The sequence below is a fragment of the Panthera uncia genome (assembly GCF_023721935.1).
Source record: "Panthera uncia isolate 11264 chromosome B2 unlocalized genomic scaffold, Puncia_PCG_1.0 HiC_scaffold_24, whole genome shotgun sequence".
In the NCBI taxonomy this organism is placed as follows: domain Eukaryota; kingdom Metazoa; phylum Chordata; class Mammalia; order Carnivora; family Felidae; genus Panthera; species Panthera uncia.
In genome coordinates this window covers 69,739,902-69,760,316 of record NW_026057580.1, presented here as the reverse complement: position 1 = coordinate 69,760,316, position 20,415 = coordinate 69,739,902, and the positions used below count along the sequence as shown (strand labels likewise).

Below are 20,415 nucleotides of genomic sequence, written 5' to 3'. Positions count from 1 at the left end.
TGTTTATCTGCCATATATATTGACAAAAATGAGATCATGTTAATAAATAATATAGTCACTTTTGCACGTTAGAATGTAGAAATATATACATACATATTTATTATTTTTCACAGCTGCATAGTATTCCATCACAAGGATATACCAAAATATATGCAACCTGTTATACGTTATTTTAAAAACAAGCCGTGTTTCCTTTGCTTGCAGAGTGTAGAGCAACCCACTTCGTGTGACCTACTTGAGCAGAACCTGGCAGTGTGGATGGGGATGCTCTGGGACCTGTCCCCTGCACAAGGGTGGAGAGATGGCTGGCAGCGGGTGCTGACCCTTGGGCCTCTTCAACGGGCAGGCAAGGCCAGCACCAGGAGCACAGTGTGCCTGCCCAGGCACCTGGCTGTGGTGCCCAGTCGGCCAGTGGAGGAACTGAGTTCACACCCACATCCCTCCGACTCCAGAGCTCTAGCGGCCACAGCTCCCATCATGTGCTTCCTTTGACAATAAATTCTCCAGTCTATGGATTAAACAAGGAGAAGGAAGGAGAGGAAATAAACTTGAGGTCATGAAAAACGCAGCCAAAGGAGGACAGTGCATGCATACTTGTGCTTGTGTGCATGCACGTGTGTGCACGCACGCACGCACGCACGCTCACATGGGGATGGGCAGTGAGTCCTGCCCTCACATGAGCAAGGGCAGCAAATGCTGACGTTTAAACAGAGATAGTAAGAAGCTCTTGACTCACACTCCACCCCGCTATCTGCCCCTAATCTCCTCTTTTGGAGCAGCTAATGAATAACCAATCTTAACACCCAAATCCAATCCCCTCTCCAGACACCTTGTCTAGGGCTAGGGCGCTGCAGTAGCCAGGGCTGTGCGGACATTCCTCCGCAGTTACTTAGCTGGGTGGTGGAAACAAAAATGCACCCCAATTGGTCAGCCAGTGGCCTTTTCTAGTGAATGAAGGAGGTTTCTGTTTTAAGAAATAAAGTGACTTCTCAGCTGTTGATTCACTGCCCACAGGGAGATTTTCTCGGCAGAGGCTTCCTAGCCTCCGTAGAAATTTGCATACAACTTCCACTTCCTGCTTCAGAGCTTGTTCGACCGCTTACCTGGGCCTGGAGAGGGAGGAGGGAGGCGGGAGCGACCCAAGGTGGAGTGTGAGAAGGAGAGAGCACGACCACCCCGTCGGCCGGTCTGTCTGTCCGTGGTGGTGCTAAGGTAAGTCGTTCAGAGCTGTCGCCTGCCTGGCCTTACTTTTTAGCTTCTGACCCATTTTCCAAAAGCAGTTTTCGCCTTCACTGAAATGTTCTGCCTTAATTTCCCCCCACCTTCCACTCCCCACCTTTCTAACCTGTTCGTGTAGAGACCGGCTGGGGCTGAGAAAATGACACGTAAGTATCTGGCTGCCAGAAAGTGCTGGTGGTTTAGTATTTCAGACAGGCGAGAGGAGATTAACTCTCTGAGGGGTGGAAAGCACACACACGGGTGTTTTCTCGGAGCTGTCTGGGAACCATTTGTTTGAGTACTTCGTGTCCCACAAGTTTCGGTTAAGAATCCAGCCTCACTTCTCCAAGGAGGGAGCCAGGGATGGCAAAAATTAAGTCATTGGCTTCCAGCCCCGGGACACGTCAGTGGCAAAGATGGAAGGAAAACTCCCAGTTTTCTCGATCCTTGTTTCATGCAGGGAAAAGATCAACCCCATATTCGTGGGCCAGGAAGTTCAGCTCAGCTCTGCGCTGGCTCCCGGCTGCCTTCCCAGCCCTCTCCCACAGCCCCCCGCCCCTCCGGAGCAACCCAGACGTTTGCTGGCACAGAAAACAAGGAGAGAAATGCTATTACTGATCTTAGAAGCTCATCAAGTTTCATGTGACTTTCAAGTTCAAGATGGTCTCTTAGAATAGGGCAATTTTAATGGGGGGCGGGGGGAGAGACCGAATAAATAATAAAAAAGGACAAGAAACTCCGTTTCAAGTCCTCACTCCATTCCTTGCTGGCTTTGTGGCTTAAGCAATCACTTTGGTTTCCCTAGGACTGGATTTCTTCATCAATAAAATGTGTGTGGGGGTGAACTAACATGATTTTGTCTAAATTCCCTTCTAACAAAATAAAGCTAGGAAAATGGGAGTCCCCAGAGGGCTAGCCGTAATGGGTGATCTTGGAAGACTTACTTTGTTTACTGACTATTCAAACATATGAATTTTACCTCCTGCTACTAGATGGTTAGTTCCTTGAGGAAAAGGACTTTGTTTCTTAATCCTTTTCTACCCCTTCGCACAAGTATACTATCAAACACCTCATAGGTGCTCAAGCTTTTATCACATAAGCTGCTTTGACTTGTTTCACTCACCTGTTCTGAAAGCACAAGGTAAAAGCCTCAGTCAGGGCCAAAGGCTGGGGGAAGCTGGGCAGCCACGTGGCTCTGCGGGAGGCTGCCGGGAATTTAGGCGTTTTTATTGGCTCTAGTTACATAAAACGGGGTTTCTTAAATTAGTTCATGTCCCATTTGGGTTGCTCAGGAAGAACTGTCCTATGCACTTGCCCACAGATTCATGGCAGGCCAGAGAACTGGCAGACCAGCCTGGCTCCAGAAGGTTGCATTACTGACTTAGCTGGAGCTGAAAACCACTCCTGGGCTAGACCAATAATCACTGCATGTGGGGCCTTTAATGGGAGGTGAAAGGAAGCTATGAAGTACATCCTAATAGCATGTAAGGGTGATGGCTATGATTGGACACATTAGATGGCAGACACAGGATCCTTAACCTTTTCCAAACCACTACTTTATTATTGTTGTTATTTCTTTGGGCAATTATTTTTTGTCACTACCGTTCCAACAGGCCCTGGCTGATGGGGATGGGCTGACTCAGTGCTTTCAGTATTGCTAAACTGTTTCTGTGGAAAGGCCCTGGTGTAGTCATTGTCACGTTCTTAGATGGCCCTCTCTATGCCCCCCGGGATGAGAGGGCAGGAATTTCAAGATGTTTCACCTGTGATGAATTACTGATTCTAATTTCGAAGGGTGAAGCACCATTATCTGAAATGAGGCTAACTGCTCTCAGCCGCCAGCCCTGCTTTTACCCAGAAAGACCACCTGTAGCCATTCTTAATCTGGTGTTACAGCTCCAAGTCATTTTATTTTTTAATTTTTTTTTTTAACGTTTATTTTTGAGACAGAGCATGAACAGGGGAGGGGCAGAGAGAGAGGGAGACACAGAATCGGAAGCAGGCTCCAGGCTCTGAGCCATCAGCCCAGAGCCCGACGTGGGGCTCGAACTCGCGGACCGCGAGATCGTGACCCGAGCTGAAGTCGGATGCTTAACCGACTGAGCCACCCAGGTGCCCCTCCAAGTCATTTTTTGATGGCAGTCATGAAACAGTGTGGTGCCTCTGCTCACTGTGTGTGGTGGGCTGACTAGGGAGTGCAGTCAGGGTACTGAACCAGCATGGATGCACCATCATCCTAACTCAGGGATACTGACTCTTGGAGGGTGCAAAGACAAAGTGTTGAAGCTTGTTTCTCTCAGGGTTAAGGAGTTAGTGACTTTCAAACGCTCTGAAAATACAAGGTAGTTTGATTTGCAGGCATTCTTTAACAGGCATTCAGAAAGATAGATTATGTGGGTAGTTTGTCTAAATGAAATCTGTTCTACCCTGCACAGAATCGAAATCTCAGAAATACCCTGAATCCAACCATTTTTCTGCAGCAGGAAGTTTTAGATTAGCCCATAAAAATATGTAACAATTGCAGGCAACTGTTTGGGGGGGGTGGGCAAGGGCACAGATGAGGCACATTAAACTTTATATTCCTTTCAGATCCAATGAAATGACCCCTGATGTTTGACCACATTTCCTTATCAAAACAATCCTGCCAGCCTTTCGTGAGAAAGCATCTGAGGATTGGAATCAAGAAGCTCTCCCCTTGGGCCTCTCCCGTTTCTTCTAAGTGCGTTGTCACCAAGATATTTTTAGTTCATGAAACCCCAGCTGTCCCTTCTCCCCCCGACATTCTTTGCGTCTCTTCACCAGCAGGCCTCTACTAGCCCACATGTACTTCGATGCCTGGCCGCTCGTGTTGCTCTGTGCGTGCGTGCATGCATGCATCTAGACCTTCCCGGAGGCCGCAAGTTGTATCCTGGCCGAGGAGGTGGGGGGGCCTTTCATGTACCGGCTGAACCGGAGAGTTGTGCCAGTTTGGGTTGGCTCCCTGACCAGGCAGCCGAGGTGGAGCGATTTGGGAGTGATGGAACTGACTGCCGCCCCCAGCCTGCGTGTCCCCATTCCTTCCACCCTGAACACCGAGGCTGGCTGGGATCTTGGCAGGTCCCTCAGCGATGAGGAAAACTTGGCTCTTTTCTGCCTCGTTGTTTTCCTGCCCTGGGGTCCCAGTGTTTTTCCTTCTTCCCCTCCCAGGGTCACTAGATCTCCCTGGCATCTCCGATCTGCCTTCCTCCTCTGTGCTGTCGTCCAGGCTCTTCCTGGCTCACCAGCTTACCTACAACACTCTCGCCTTTCACTGTATTCATTCCTTTTCTTCCCTTCCAACTGCCCTTTCTCAGATTCAGTAATACATAAAAATCACAAATAAGTCTCTCTCCTACACTAATAAAAGGCAAATTGTTTTAAATGTCCTTCAAGTTTTCCCCTCTTTCCTTGTGTCTCTCCTCTTCCATTCCCCTTTCTTATGTTCTATCCCTTCATCTTCCTCTCCTGATTTTTCCTTTCTGCCCCTTCGTCTTCACTCTAGGGCTTGGACTGAAATTAAGAATCACAGATATGTGCTGAGAGAAACCTTATCCGGAGCAAAACAAACAAAAACCTGGGCTGGTTTGAGGTTGCTCTCCAAATGTTTATCACCAACTAACAACATAGCCGGGTCAGTCCATTCCCACTAGTCCATGGTCTCCTTGCTCAGCGGCTCAGAACAGTTCCAGAGTGAACTTCAAATCAGGTCAGGTCATGCCGTGCTGCCTTGAGCCTGATGTGAGTTGTACCGTGCAGGGGATGAACAAGGGCCAGTAAATGTTCCCTTGTCTCCAGGGCTCACCACTGCTTCCAATCCTCTGGCAAACCAAATGGAAGAACTTCTCTGTCTGGGAAATTCTGCAAGTAAACTTGGAAGTATTTATTCACTGGAATTTGAACCGGAGCCAAACAGTTCACTCAAAACCGGCCTCCACTGAGCAAACTGACATTGTGAAAGTTTGCATGCATTTGGGCAGTAAACAAAGAGCATTAATGAGTTTAAAGATTTTTTTTTTAATAACATGGCTTTTAGACTTTTAATTTATAAAAAAAAAAAAAAATTACTCTCTGCAGAATGAAGTAAGACCTTGAGAATCTGTAATTGAAAGTATCGGATCCAAATTGGATCTGAGGATCTTTCTAGCTGTAAATGTATATATTTATTACGTCCACCTGAAATATTCATGGTGTGTGCCTCTAGGACTCTTCAAGACTATTGTTGACCCAAAGAATTCTTTAAAAAAAAAAAAAAAATCCACGTGGTTGGTGAACAGCAAGCCTTGATTATTTAGGAGCTGGTAATGTGGTTTATTAATTACTCAGGCTGCTCACTCCTGCCCTTCCTCTGTTTCTCGCTGTCTATTTGTCTTCTTCCAGGGACATAACACCTTCATTAAATCCCATCCGTCCTTGCCTCAGAGGCGTCCCCTGGAAGATATCCCCTCTCTAGATGCATCACCATTTATCATCACCCTTTGTTTGTGCTCTGTCAACCAGTTTTCAATTTATTTTGAATTCAGTTTATGATTAAAATTTAATGAGATCCAATCAAGTGCTTTTCTCAAATCAAGATGCCTCTGCAGTCCTCATCCATGTCCTCTATTGTACTGGAATGAAGGAAAGCCACCACAGGTTTCCCGCCCGGTAATCCTTTATAAAACACAGGTGGCCCGTATCCACGCCTCCTTAGCTTCAAGGTGAAGAGTCTGAAACATATTCATTCCAGAAGCTTCCAGGGGTTACTCAGCTGCTCCAATCCCCTCCCCCACCCTTCAAAGTCAGGGTTCTTAACCAAGAAACAGATTGTTAAGTGCACGGGTTCTGGTGCTGAACTGCTTGGATTTGAATCCTGTCTGTGCTGCTTGCTGGACATATGACCTTGGGAAAGTCACTTAACCTCCCTGTGTCTCAGTTTCCCCATCTGTAAAATGAGGTTGACAATCATACCTACCAAATAAGGTAGCTGTGAGGATGAAATAAGTTAATACATGTAAAGCACTTGGAACAATATTTGACACATAGTAAACATTCAACAAATATTAGCAGTTACTACTAATAAAAGGGAAGGTTTCTTTGTATTTTATCAGTGTAATCTGTATCAGCCATTGGTAAACTATAACCCTCAGGCCAAATGTGACCCATAGTCTGTTTTTGCTACAGCATACTGCTAAAAATGGCTTTTGTATTTTTAAAGTGTTGCTTAAAAACGAATTCTTTAAATAAGCAAGAGTATGAGACAGAGACCATCTGTGGTCCATAAAGCGTGAACTCTTTACTCTCTGGACTTTTACGGAAAAAGTTTGCTCCTGATCTATGTGGTTTAATGGAAAGATCTCGGAGATCTATAGGCTAGATTCAGCTGTGACTTTGGAAGAGCTACTTAATGTATCTCTATCCCTCTGTGAAATAGGAATGGGAAAGTTATAGGACATACCCTGTCTGGCCCAGCTCTTTTTAAGACAAGAGGCCATGCATATCGAATGTGCCATAAATATATATATATATATTGGTTAAGAAGATATGGTCTTCATTCATTAGGCTCATATAATAACGCTAGCATTCAGGTATAAAACCAGTGAACATAGTCTAGAAGAAAGTTCTAAAGCCAAATCAGTTGTAACAATAATAAAACAGGTTTTTTTGGGTTTTTTTAAAATGTTTATTTCTGAGACAGAAAGAGAGCATGAATCAGGGAGGGGCGGAGAGAAAGGGAGACACAGAATCAGAAGCAGGCTCCAGGCTCTGAGCTGTCAGCACAGAGCCCGACGCGGGGCTCGAACTCACAGACTGCGAGATCATGACCTGAGCTGAAGTCGGACGCTCAACTGCCTGAGCCACCCAGGCGCCCCAGGTGTTGTTTTTTGAGAGCTTAATATAGGCCGGGTTCTGCAGTCAGCATTTTATTTACATCTTCTTTTATCCTCACAACATCCCTGTAAGACAAATGTTCTTTCCCCCATTTTACATATTAGAAAAATGAGGCCCAGGGAAGTAAAGTAATTTTCTCAAGGTCTCACATCTAATCATGCAGCTGGCAAAGAAAGAATTAAAACGTGGGGAGTTTGAATGTAGAGCCTGTGCATTTAAATACTACATCCTAGAAATATGTGTTGGTTCAGAGTAAGTCCATCTGGAAAGCAGAAGCCACAGTTCACTGCGAACGTGGACATGAAGTCTCTTCACGTGTGCCCTGAGAGATTGTTTTGCACTCAGGCCAGGGCGGTATGTAATGGACATGCAGAAAGGAAGGTTGGGATGAGGGAAGGAAAAGAAGCTTTTTTATGAACTGTGAGATCAGAAAAATCGTGTTTTGAAGCCTTAATAGGCTCTGTTTCAAGAAACTAAGAATTTAAGGCAGGATGTGCTGGCGAAGAAAAAAGTTGCCGGGAACAGATACCAGCAAAGAGTTGGAGGCAGCTCCAGGGGATTGACTAAGAGCTGTGTGCAGGAAAAGGGAGGAGGGGGTGGGAAATTCTGTGAATGGGACACCAGGGAGCATTGTCACATGGGATGTTGGAACCGCTGCCATCTGGGTAAGAGCTTATCTGCAAAATCAGGCTACTCAAGGTAGAGTGGATATGCTAAGAGAAAGGTTTCAGGCCAGAGGAGGCAGAAAGGAAGCCAAAGACGAGACTTGGACAGAGAAAAACCGCCGGATTTGAAGAAAGTTGCGGTCAGAATCAAGGGCTAGAACCACGGCTCACTGTCCAAAGGGCAATGAGATCCAAGAGAAGGGAAGTTAGCGTCTTTTGGGTCAACTCAGTGAATCAGAACCAGACTCCCGTGCATGATTGCTTCAGCCTAGCTGTGTGTACTCCAGACTAGCCCTCTGTTCCTGGCTGGTGCCCACCCATTCCTGCCCCCGGGGGGGCAAATGTTTTCACCCTCAGCGGAATGGTCTTTTGTCTTTTCAGAGACACGCCTCCCCTTCCTTCACGTTGGTTCTTAATCTTTGTGAACAGCAGGACTACTCTGAAGCTCTCCCTTTTCTCCTATCTTTTAAGTAGATATATAAGGTATAAAATGCTCCGGAAAGCAAGCGTCCCTCCTGTTCCCGTTCCCCAGCCATCCAGTTCCCTTTCCAGAGGCGACCGTTGTTCCAAATTTCTGACGAGATGGCATGTGCCTACACAACCTCAGATCGTACAAAGGGTAGCATGCTCTGCACACTGTCCTCCTCTTTACTTTTCCTAACTTCACAAATAAATCTTGGACATCGTTCCACATCAGTCCCCAGAGCACTTCCTCTGTCTTTTTAAAAAAGACACAGAGCAGTCGTTGTTTGGCCGGACCACAGTTTTTAAAAATCAGAACCTTTCTGCACATGTGGGTTGTTTCTAGTCTTTGCTATTACAAACAAGGCTGCATCGCCTATCTTCAGAGCCTCTTCATTTCGCAGGGTACACCCGTATCGCTGTAGAGGAAATTCTTAGAAGTGAAATTACTAGGTCAAAGGGCATAAACGTTTAAAATTCTGATAGTTCCTGCCAAATGGCACAGATCACAGAGTACAAGTACAAGAGAATCTGCGTACCTGTGGGACTTAAACAAAGATACACGGGAGCCCTGACCTCACCTCAGAATCTCTAGGTGTGGGGCTTGAGCACCTGTGTTCTGAGCCTCAAAAAGAGATTCTGAGCCAGAAGACTCCCTTGAGTTGAGTTCTCTCACCCGCTAGCCTCTCCCTTTCCCCAGGAATTTGCCCCGAGGCCAGGTAGACTTGACCATTATCCTCCTGGCTGACCCGCTGACCGGTCCCAGCTTCCCCCAGGCTTGCTGAGTTGGACAGGATGTCCACGAGCATCTGTCCGGGGCATTGCCACTCAGGCCTGCAGGGTCCTGGCTGGCAGCTCTTCTGTCCCTCTGGGGAGTCAGAGCCTTCTCCTCTAGAACAGTGGTAGGACACAGAGGTTTTTCCATTTCACTCCAAGTGCCACCCCCTGTTGGGGACTGGAGCACAGGCCATGTAACCATGTGGATATCATGTGAGAAGCCCTGGAGTAAAACAGGGAAAGATGGAAATATTAGCCGTGGGAGATATTGAATGATTATTTTTAATGTGTAGCATGTTTACAATATTGACATTAAAGACCAAAAACGAAACTGCCATTTCCCACTAATCTGCCCATGACCCTCTGATGCGGCATTTGCGTGTAGTTGTTCTCAGTGACACCATTGTGTCTCAGGGTTTGTTTTGCCAGTTCTGGCAGGGATCTAGGGCTGGGAGGGACCCACGTGGTAGCTGGGAGGCGTGCCCACCCTCCACTGTTTCCGGGCAAAGCCTGATGATGCATGAACAGACCAGCTCCCTATCTGGAACAGAATACCAGATGTTCCCTTTACACTAGATGGTAGAAACACCTGTATTCTGCAAGCGAGGTTCACGGTCAACTCTGCCCACGGATGGGACCTCGTAGGCATGGCCCAGACTCACCTTGGGGCCTGACACTTAGTGAGCCCTTAATAAATATTTGAGAAGAAGCAAGGATGTAAGGGGAAGGGTCCCCAAGTGGGGTAACTTTAAGAACTGAGTACTTGGTCCACCCAATATTCCTTGCTACCCACCATGGTGCCTGATGTTCTCACTGTCAGTGATCCTTCCAGCCACACAGATCTGTACTCTTTCCAAAAACAGGCATCCATCACTTATTCAGTCCACAAATATTTATGTGCCAGGAACAGCTAGCTCTAGATGGTGAGAAGATAGCCATGAGCCCAACAGTCAAAAATCACATCCTCATGAAGTTTAAATTCTGGGGGAGGAGAGAAACAATAAACAAGGAATGTATTAGGTGTTTGCAGTTATAACACGCATTTTGTAGTATGTAAGATGTGATAACTACTGGAAAGGATGGTGAAGCAGGGAAGAGAGACAGGGAGTGAGAAGGGCAAGTAAACACTTGAGAAGGAGACCTGAAGGAGAAAGGAAGCAAGCCCTGCAGACATGTAGAGAAAGAGTGTTCAGAGAAGAAAGAACAGCAAGTGCAAAGGCCCTGAGATAGGGCTTTTGATTTCCTCTATTAGTTTTCTCTCTTGTTCTGGATCACAGGCAACATGAGGGCAGGAATAATGCTTTTTAAGGCTTTAGAAATACTTTTGATTACCATTCACTGTATACCCTTTTGTACTCTTGAACTTTGTATCACTTGTAAGTATTACTTGTTATTAAAAAAAGGGTTTCATTCAGCCCATGCCTCAGAAGGAGGTTATAGAGCACAGAGTTGGACACATAGTAGGTTCAGTAATCATTTGCTCTTTGAATATTTGATAGTGACACGTTTAAAACACCAAGGGTTGTTTTGCCTTTTATGGTTTACTAATCCCATAGCTTTCCCCAGAGGCCATTTATTGCCGGCTGATCCTTACTACCATCCAAGGGGTAGTTTTAGTTTAATTTCAGAGCAGTTTTATTTATTTATTTATTTTTTAAAATTTTTTTTTTCAACGTTTTTTATTTATTTTTGGGACAGAGAGAGACAGAGCATGAACGGGGGAGGGGCAGAGAGAGAGGGAGACACAGAATCGGAAACAGGCTCCAGGCTCCGAGCCATCAGCCCAGAGCCTGACGCGGGGCTCGAACTCACGGACCGCGAGATCGTGACCTGGCTGAAGTCGGACACTTAACCGACTGCGCCACCCAGGCGCCCCCAGAGCAGTTTTAATTGTAGAATTCCCACCATAAGATAGACCTCAGGTTTCCAGTTATGTGAGATGACCACGCTTGTCACTTTTTTTTATTAGCTTCTTCCAAGCCCCTGGAAGGTTTGGAATTTGCAATTTTTAGGGAAATACTTGTAAGGTAATCACATTTTTTTTTTTTTAATTTATTGTTTGGAGGAGTTGGGGAGGGACAGAGGGAAAGGTAAAGGCAGGAGAGAATCTCAAGCAGGCTCTATGCCCAGCGTGGAGCCAACACGGGGCTCGATCCCCCAACCCTGGAATCATGACCTGAGCTGAAATCAAGAATAGGATGCTTAACTGACTGAGCCATCTAGCCATACCCCCCCCTCCCCCCCGCCATTAAGGCATTCACATTTAAAAACCCAGGGAGAGGGGTGCCTGGGTGGCTCAGTCAGTTAAGTGTCTGACTTGGGCTCAGGTGATGATCTCGCAGTTCATGAGTTCGAACCCCACATCGGGCTCTATGCTGACAGCTCAGAGTCTGGAGCCTGCTTCAGATTCTGTGTTTCTCTCTCTGCCTTTCCCCCACTCATGATCTGTCTCTCTCTGTTTCCCTGTCTCTCACTCAAAAAATAAATAAACGTTAAAACAATTTTTTTCCAAACCCAGGGAGAATGTAAACTGTGGCACCGGAATCACGTAACAAGAAACCGTTGACAGAGTGCAGGCCTTTTGCTAGCTCCCTCACTCGGGGCACCTCCTTGCCCTTCCACTCAGCTGTGGGCCCACAGACGCTTGCAGGAGGTTACACAACACTCAGCCACCCCCTCAGAAAATACCTTTGTTTCCTGACCAGCCGAAGAGCATGTTGTATGGCATATCCAATTTCACAGCTGTAGAAAAAGCGTAAGAAAGAGAGAAAAACAATGGTGAGCACTCAAAAATAATAAATAGCTGAGATATTTGTGTTTGGGGTAGGTTCCTGTTCGTTTTTACAAGGTCTAATCGAGGTAGGTGATGAGGTCTCTTTTCTCCAGAGGCCAGAGGCCAGGGGCACGCACCGCCCAGCCGGCTGCCAGGAAGGGGGGTGGGGGGTCAGCCAGCTGGGAGAAGGGGAAATGAGGCAGGGAGGGAGAGAGGGCCGGCCAGGAATTAGACACTAAAAGAGTTTTCTTCCGGGCCAGAAAACAGCACAAAGGTTGTTTGCAGCACATGGGTACGTTCATTACCAAGTGAGGCTAAGGAGAAGTGTTGGAGTTCACCTGGCAGGGGGTGGGGAGGCAAATAGAAGTTTCTGTCTACAGGCACTGAAGATAAATTTGGTAGGAAATTGCCGGCCCCACCTCTGCTCAGAGGGGAGCACCTTAAAACGGGTGCTGTCAGGTTCCCATTGGGACGGATACAGGGCTCAAGAGAAGGGGAGTTCATATTCTTCAAAACTTGGCTTAGAGGGACAATTGACGTACATCACGATCTGGGGCACAGCACGCCCTCAGTAAATGTATATGGCTGAAATTCTACAGGAACCCCAAATAGGCATTTAAAAATCCACCAGCAGCAGCACCACCTGTATCCTCTGTATGATATTTGAGGTATACTGTGTACAAGGCCTTCACGGAACAGACCTCTGGGATGTTTTTTTTTTCGTGGTCTCCCTACCACTACACCTGCTCTGGAACTTTCTGCAGGCCGTCAGTCACTCCCGTACTCTTTCCCTGCCTGCCTCCTGCCTTCCGCTGGAGCTTGGGTGTCCTGGGACGTCATCTCAAGCAAACAAATGATAAGGGGAGGCTAATTTTCTCTTTTATTCTATCATGTTGATTACGGGTTCTATTTTTACAGGTAAAACCAATATTACTCGGACTGTAGGCTAAAGGCTAGTTTAGCAAGCCTTGCTAGTTCAGCCAGTTCATCACAAACCAGATGGCCATGGCTACCTTGACTGTAAGCATAGTGCCAGAGGGAATTAAGTCCAGAAAACAATCTATAGTTGTTAAGTGGGAAATGTCACTATGACCTTTTCTCCGTGCTTTTTAACTCACACTTTCTTTTTTTGTTGTTTTTTTTTAAATTTTTTTTTTTGATTAAAAATGAAGCAACATTTTTAAAGTTTATAAGGTGGACACTGTCTCCCCACTGCATCCTCAGAGGCATCCTCAAAGGCAGACCAATCAATGTCTTGTGTATCCTTCACACACACACACACACACACACACACACACACACACAGCAGCCCACATTATAATTTCCCTCCTCCATACTTAGCTGTTGATATTCATCTGTCTTCCCATTGTGCTGTCTACTGCATGACGGTCCCGTCACATTCTTTGAATCGCCTTCCATGTAAAAGTATCTTAATAAGCACTAGAGCCTTTGCCTAGAGGATGAGTGAACAACTTTATGTGACTGGGGCTTTGAAACACGTTGGTGTCACACTGCTATTAACTGAAACCACATCTCGAACGAGGTCTCTTAAGGCCATAAAGTAGGGGCTCCAAGAGATGATCTGTCTTCTAAGGCTGTGGCATGTTTTCTCTTGTTCCAGAAACTAGGATGAACCGAAGCATTCCTGTGGAGGTTGATGAATCAGAACCATACCCAAGTCACTTACTGAAACCAATCCCAGGCTGTTCCCGGGAAGAGGCATCCGAACCACCTGCTCCAAATCTAAGGAACATGGCACCCAATGGCTTGTCTGCACCCCAAACCCCTCACTGTTCCTCAGGAGACTTTTCTCAGGCTCATCCACCCCTGAAACTTTCCAATCACCTGCGGCCTGTGTCCCAGCATGTCACCTGCCTGCGCACTAAAATCCTGGAGGAGAGCGAAGACAGCTTCTGGAGGAGACACCCGGACCCAGGCAAAGATTTTCCCTCGGGTTCCTCTGCAGCCTGCCAGCACGAGCCTGAGTCTGTGGTTGGAGCCCTCCCCCTGGAGCATCAGTTTTCATTTATGGAAAAACGGAATCAATGGCTAGAATCTCAGCTTTCAGCAGCTTCTCCTGACACTGGCCATGACTCAGAGAAATCAGACCAAAGTTTACCTAATGCCTCAGCAGACTCCTCGGGCAGTAACCAAGAGACGGTGCAACAGCCCTGGCCCCACAGGAACCGAGCAGCTCCAGATCTGCCTACAATAGACACGGGGTATGATTCCCAGCCCCAGGATGTCCTGGGCATCAGGCAGCTGGAAAGGCCCCTGCCCCTCACCTCTGTGTGTTACCCCCAGGACCTCCCCAGACCTCTCAGGTCCAGGGAGTTCCCTCAGTTTGAACCTCGGAGGTACCCAGCGTGTGTACAGATGCTGCCTCCCAGCCCTCATGCTCAGTGGAACTGTCATTACCATTGTCCTGGAGGTCCCCATCACCAGGTGCCATGTAAGTGAACTTCACCTCCTGTGGACATTCCGGGCCGGGTAACTAAGTAAACAAGGCCTTGTGTCAATGCCTCACATCTCTAGACCAGCACAGATAGGTCAGAATGCAGGGAAGGCATTCTGCTTCCCAGAATAGGGGCTTTCCAGAAGAATGCTTCATCTTAGCCCAAAGCCTGTCCCACTTGGAACCTCCTTCTCTATAAAACTTTAAGGAGAAAATGGATCCTTCTGTCTCAGTTTAATTGAAACCTGCCTACAGGCAGGGAGATGACCCAAATGACTTCTAGAGTATATTTTTGTTGTCTTCATTCTTGGGCATCCGGGTTCTTCCCAGCTGCTTCTCCATCTTAGTTTTGGCAAAGAAAGAGGCCTTCAGTCAAAAATGCCGGAATGTTATTGAAACTCTGGATTCATGCCATCACATGAAGACTGAGTTGCTCTTATGATGCTGTTACTTAAACCCCATTGGAGACTTGAGCCACCCACCTCTACTCTAACCCTGGCCACCCCCAAGGACCGCAGTCCCCTGAAACCTGTCTAACTCCTTTATACCTCCAAGCATTTGCCCTTGCTCTTCTCTATCCAGGATGTTCGGCCCCTTCGTGCACATTTGACCCAGTTCTATACCTCTTTTTTCAAACAGCTTTACAGATCTAATCAACATACTGTAAAGTTCACCCTTTACCCACTTAGGTGTACAATTCAATGAATTGTAGTATATTCAGAGTTATACAACCATCACCTTGTAAGACTTAGCTCCAGGGTCCCTCTGGAAAACTCCCCAGATCAATCCTTTCTTCAGGCTCTCCGTTTCCTTGTGCTCTGCCTGTCAGAACACCTAATATCAGTATGCATCTACTCATGGACTCGTCTACCTCTCCCTCCAGCACAACAGCAAAGGTATATCTTTAATCCATAATTTTCCAGCGTTTAGCATAGTGGCCAGCATACGCTAGGCTCTGAGGAAATTATTTCTGAATGAGCGGATGAGTGAGTAATGTGTATCAGTGCAGTAAGTGTCTCTGGAAGTGATAAAGTCTTAGCCTGAGATAAAAGGTTCATTACAATTCTTGATGTTAAGTCTCCGTTAAGGCTACTGGGAAGTCACAGGGCTGTGAGATATATTTTTCCTAGCAAATAAACGTGGTACAAAAAGCAGTTCAAATGGTCAGACTCTTTGGTCTGATGCCTAGCTTTGAAATAAATTATAGAAATAATCAAAAATGCTGGGGCACCTGGGTAGCTCAGTTGGTTAAGTATCTGACTTCGGCTCAGGTCATGATCTTGTGGTGTGTGGGTTTGAGCCCCGTGTCAGGCTCTGCGCTGTGTGGAGCCCGCTTGAGATTCTCTCTCTCTGTCCCTCCCCCCACTCGTGCTCTCTCTCTCTCTCTCAAAATAAATAAACTTAAAAAAAAAAAATCAATCCTATAACCAATCACAACGTATGTATTTATACAAGCACACTTCGTATAAAGCCCCCTAAAGTGAATAGAGCAACACAGTAATTCATTAATTCATATTTTTTTTAAAAAAGGAGGGACAGAAACTGTTGCCCTGATGTACAAAAGCTTGCCTTCTGGAGGGGGAGTTAGGCAAGCCCATGAGTAGATGCCGTACTGACATTAGGTGTTCTGACAGGCAGAGCAGAAGCAAACAGCCTGACGAGGTGCTGATCTGGGGAGATTTCCAGAGGGACACTTGAGCTAAATCTTAAAGGAGCTTAGAAGACAGTTGGAAGAAAAAGTAGGAATAAATGTGAGGTTAAGAGTGATGCCAGGAGCTGTGGAAGCAGCAAGCTCGGGGAGAAAGAGGCTCTGAGGCCTAAAGCTGAGACCTTGAGTTTGGGAGGCTGGGAAGTCACTGACTGGGGTTGTAGACACCGAGGCCTGCTCTCTGGGCCCAGTAATAGGATGGGTGTGGTGGCCGAATTCCTTACATGTGAATCACTGAGGCCTGGACCTTGGCAGGGTCAGGGGTACATTTATTTCTCAATGATTTCCAGGATAAAAGGGAATAATTCTGGGAGGATAATACCATAAACTACTTTTTAACATTCTACTCTGTGCATTTAAAGATGATTTTTCTGATCAAAAAAAATCAGAATCAGAATTTTGCTCTCAAAATTGAAATATGCCTAAAAGTTCAATTCATACTTCTATCACCTAAATATAATTCCTTATTGGGGTTTTGACATATAAAATATATGTCAAATATATATCTCCTCCTCTCCCCCCCCCCCCCTTTTTCCCCCCCCCCCCCCCCCTCCCCCCCCCCCCCCCTCTTCCCCTCCCCCCCCTATCCACCTGTGTGGGTTTGGTGTGTGTGTGTGTGTGTGTGTGCTCTCTCTCTCTTTCTCAAAAAAAAAAAAAAATGCTGCATGTATTTTATCAGATGGATCTACCAAATTGTTTTTAAGCTATTCTCCATTGTTGGACATTGTTACTAGTTTCCAGTTTCTGATCCAATAAGCAACGGTAGGACAAACATCATGTATAGGAGTTTTTTTCTGCATTTCTGATGAATCCCTAAGATTAATGTGTAGAAGTGTGAATATTTAGTAAGGGCTTTGTGATACTAAGTCCCAGGCAGTTGCCTTTCCCCGCTAACAGGAGAAAGCCTGGTTATGACAGACAAAGAAAGCATTAACTCCTTATGATTCGAGGATCCCAGAAAGATCTTCCCACATGGAAATATTTTTTGCGCTGAAGTCTGAAATGACCCCACCATCAATCCAGTCTTTGGAGGTGAGTGCAAATTGCCCCCTCTGGGCAGACTCTTTTAAAATGCAAACATCTCTGACTGGGGAATCTTTTTGTCTCTAATACCTTCTGATGAGATTTCTCTCATCAACTGCCTTGCCCTGGCTCTGTATACCATTTCCTTCCACCGAAGCGGTGAGAAGGGGACCACTGGGGGTCCTGGGGGGAGGAGAGGTGATGAAAGGCAGAGGGGAGAACTTAGACAAGAGAAGGGAACAATTCAGAGAAGACATACAGTCAGTAAGCTTATGTAACGTTACTAAATTTAAGAAAAATGTATATATGCAAAATTTTTTAAGATACCATTTTCCTAATTAGATGTGCAAAAAGATAAAAACGTCAGACAACATCCAGTGTTAGTGGGGTTATGGGGCAATGAACACCCCCGTCTACTCTTGGCAGGAGTATAAATTGGTACAATCTTCTGGAAGGCAATCTCCCTATTTATCAAAATTTTAAATGTGCTTCCTTGGCCCCGCAGATGCACTTACAGGATCTATCCCAGGGAAACGCTAAACAAGCATATGAAAACACATGAACAGGGATGCTTAGTAAAGCACTGTTGTATTACAGTGAAAAGGAAAACAACTCAAATGCCGCTCAGTAAGGGGACAGATAAGTAATTTGAGATTTATTTATACAACGGACTACTAGACCTCTGTTACACAGAATAAAATACACATTCTGACTTTATATAAAAAAAAGATCAAGCAGAAAAGCAAGATGCAGTGTTTATCCCATATGTGTTATTTTTAAAAGCTATATATGTTTAAACACCGTACATTGAAAAGTCTGGAACAATTGCCCCACCTGTTATCAGTGATCATGGCTTGGGGTAGTCAGGGTGGGGCGGGGGAGTGCAGACAGGGAATTAAGAAGAGACAGACTGTCCTAACTTTATATACTTTTCTTAAATTTGTTATAGCAAGCAGGTATTATGTTTATAATTGAAAAATAAGTAAAAGTGAAAAAGAAGAAAGAAAACCCCCCAGGAAATGAAAGTATATAGCACACTAATTTACCATGCCTTTCTTTGCCCTGGCCCCGGCTCCCAAAAGCATCTAATCACAAGGAATAGGGTCAGGATTGGGCTGGCTTTGTCAGGGAAGACTTGTGCTTATGTTTTTCTTCAGAGCACTGCAAGCCCAGAATATTTATGAGGCCCCCGGCACCAATGGCTCCCATGAAGGTCGCTCTGAAGATTAAATGAGATAATATACTGAAGGCACTAGGAAAGTAAGCCCTCAACAACTAGCAGCTCTTCGTTATCATTGTTATTACTCACATGGATCCAGCAGCCCAGTCCTGGAGAGCGCCCCTCCCTTTCCACACTCCTCTCACCGGCACAGATTTTAAGTATTCAGAGCAGGTGTACAAATGCTTAGTTTCATGTCAGGACTATAACGGCACTTAATTGCCAACAAAACCACTTCAAAAGAGCTGTTCACCTAAGGGATGCTCGTGCAGTTGGAAACGTGGTTCTACTTGGCTTTAGAAGAGCATTACTTCCTCATCCCTTAATGAAAACATAAATAAATAATGATCACCATGCAAATGGCATACCCCAGCCTTTGCAAGTTAAAGCAGAAATGGTTACCGGTCACCCCTTTCATGTAAAAAAACCAAACAAACAAAAAACAAGTTCAAAGCAGAATAGGCTTAATGTCTTCTCCCCTACCCCCACCAGGCCTCCCAGAGAAGTTGGCCTCTTATTGTCTCAGGATCCCTCCACTGAAGGTCACCAGAATGGAGATCATGGTTGTGCAACCAAATAAAGCCCATGATGCAAATAACTTGGGGAAAAAAAAGAACGTATTAAATCTAAACAGCCTTTATTTTACTATAAAATTTCTTGCTTTCTCTACCAAGAATACCGAATAAAATAAAACTGTGGGCATAGGCCTACTATTGCTGACAGGAACCCGAAAAAGTGATTATTCGTATGCTAGAGTGCATACACAATTAAAAGTAAGGAAAGAATAACCCAGATGGAAGAAATGATAAAGGAGCTGCCTTTCAGGAACCGCAGCTGCTTACAGCTGTGGGTGTTCCCGTAACAGTTTATGTTGGCCATTTTGTTTCCTGGCCAAACTGATTGCATTATATCATCATGCTTTTTGACAACTTGAAAATCAGATTTTATTTCCTCTCTCAAACTCTTGCAATACCATTCTTAATAAGGAAGAAAAATGTTGAACGTCTTGACTGATCAGTGGAAAACCTCGTTTAGGATTTGGTTTACAAATTCCAAGTGGTAAAAGCCCTAGTGACATGAAAACCGTGTGCATCCAGGCCAAGAGGGTTTTCAGACTGACAAATAACATACAGTCCCGGGCACCCATTTATGAGTGTGCAAGGTTTATATTTTTGTTCTGTGATGAACACTGCCTCGGAACTGAGGAGTTACCCTGCTCACAAATCATCTGTCTGTCACATCATCCCCCATCTCCTGCAGAATAAATTCTTGTGATGGGATTTTCGGCACCGAGGACAAATCAGTGGGGGAGATATTTTGGGGCGGCAATTCTTAAGTCTACCAAGTAGGTGGCTGCCGACTTGCACGCCTCCCCTTCTCACATACTAACGAGTGTGGGTTTGTGTTTCAAAACAGACACCCACAGACACACAGATTTTCTCTCTCTATTCTGAGCTACTCAAAGAAACTGTATCCTGTTTTTCTCTGTTCGCTGCATGGCTAGCAGTAGAGGTTCAACAGATATTTGTTGAATGAATAAAAAGAAGTCTGTTCCCTGCCTCCTGAGGAAAGGAGTAATCCCTAATCATGAGTGGGGCCTTTGTGATATCAGGCTATGGAAAGGCCATCTTTAACGGTCCTATGGAAGAGAGGAGGGGAGGAAAGGAGGGGCGTCAATGGGACTTGGAAACAGAACTCGTCCCTTCATTTATCAATTTATTCCACAAATATTTGTCCATCCTATGCCAGGCACTGGGTGTGCAGTGATACAACAGATGTGATCCTGTCTTCATGGACCTCATAGTCTACTAGAGAGCCAGATAAGTAGAAATCAGCAAACAAAACAAAGTATAAGTGCTATGAAGGAAATAACTGGGTGTTAGGCATTAATAGGATGACAAGAGGAGACCTGTTTGAGAGGACACCTAGGAGCTGAAATCTGAAAGATGAGAAAGTGAAGGAAGCAAGGAAATGGGTGCAGTCAAGGCACCAAAAGCAAGCCAACGGGGCTGCAGCAAGGTGAGCTCTGCCAGAAGGGGAAGGATCCAAGGACCATGGTAGGGGAATCAGATTTTATTCTCAAACTTCTTTAAGAAAACAGAAAATTGAACTCTGTATTCCCAACTAAGGAACTTAGTACGGTACCTGGCAGGTAGTGAGTGTTCAAAAAGTGTTGGCCACGATTATATGGAGAATACCCAACTAAATGAGCAAGGCTCGGTCAGAATA

The 20,415-nt window shown here is 45.6% G+C and overlaps 1 protein-coding gene and 1 long non-coding RNA gene across 2 annotated transcripts in view; one reads left to right on the top strand and one right to left on the bottom strand.

Annotated features, from left to right (window-relative positions):
• Positions 1 to 413: 413 nt before the first annotated feature.
• TRAF3IP2 (TRAF3 interacting protein 2) overlaps positions 414 to 20,415 on the top strand; it is a 44,753-nt gene continuing 24,751 nt past the window's right edge. The window contains exons 1-2 of the mRNA XM_049654187.1: positions 414 to 1,212; positions 13,403 to 14,233. Coding sequence (XP_049510144.1) covers positions 13,411 to 14,233 — 823 coding nt within the window. The 5' untranslated portion in view covers positions 414 to 1,212; positions 13,403 to 13,410. The remainder of the gene's footprint in view (positions 1,213 to 13,402; positions 14,234 to 20,415) is intronic.
• Positions 5,389 to 12,319, bottom strand: LOC125938812 (uncharacterized). Its single transcript, XR_007462825.1, has 3 exons — positions 11,697 to 12,319; positions 9,802 to 9,989; positions 5,389 to 9,231 (listed from the first exon to the last, which is right to left on the bottom strand). It is a non-coding gene; the product is annotated as an uncharacterized LOC125938812 (long non-coding RNA).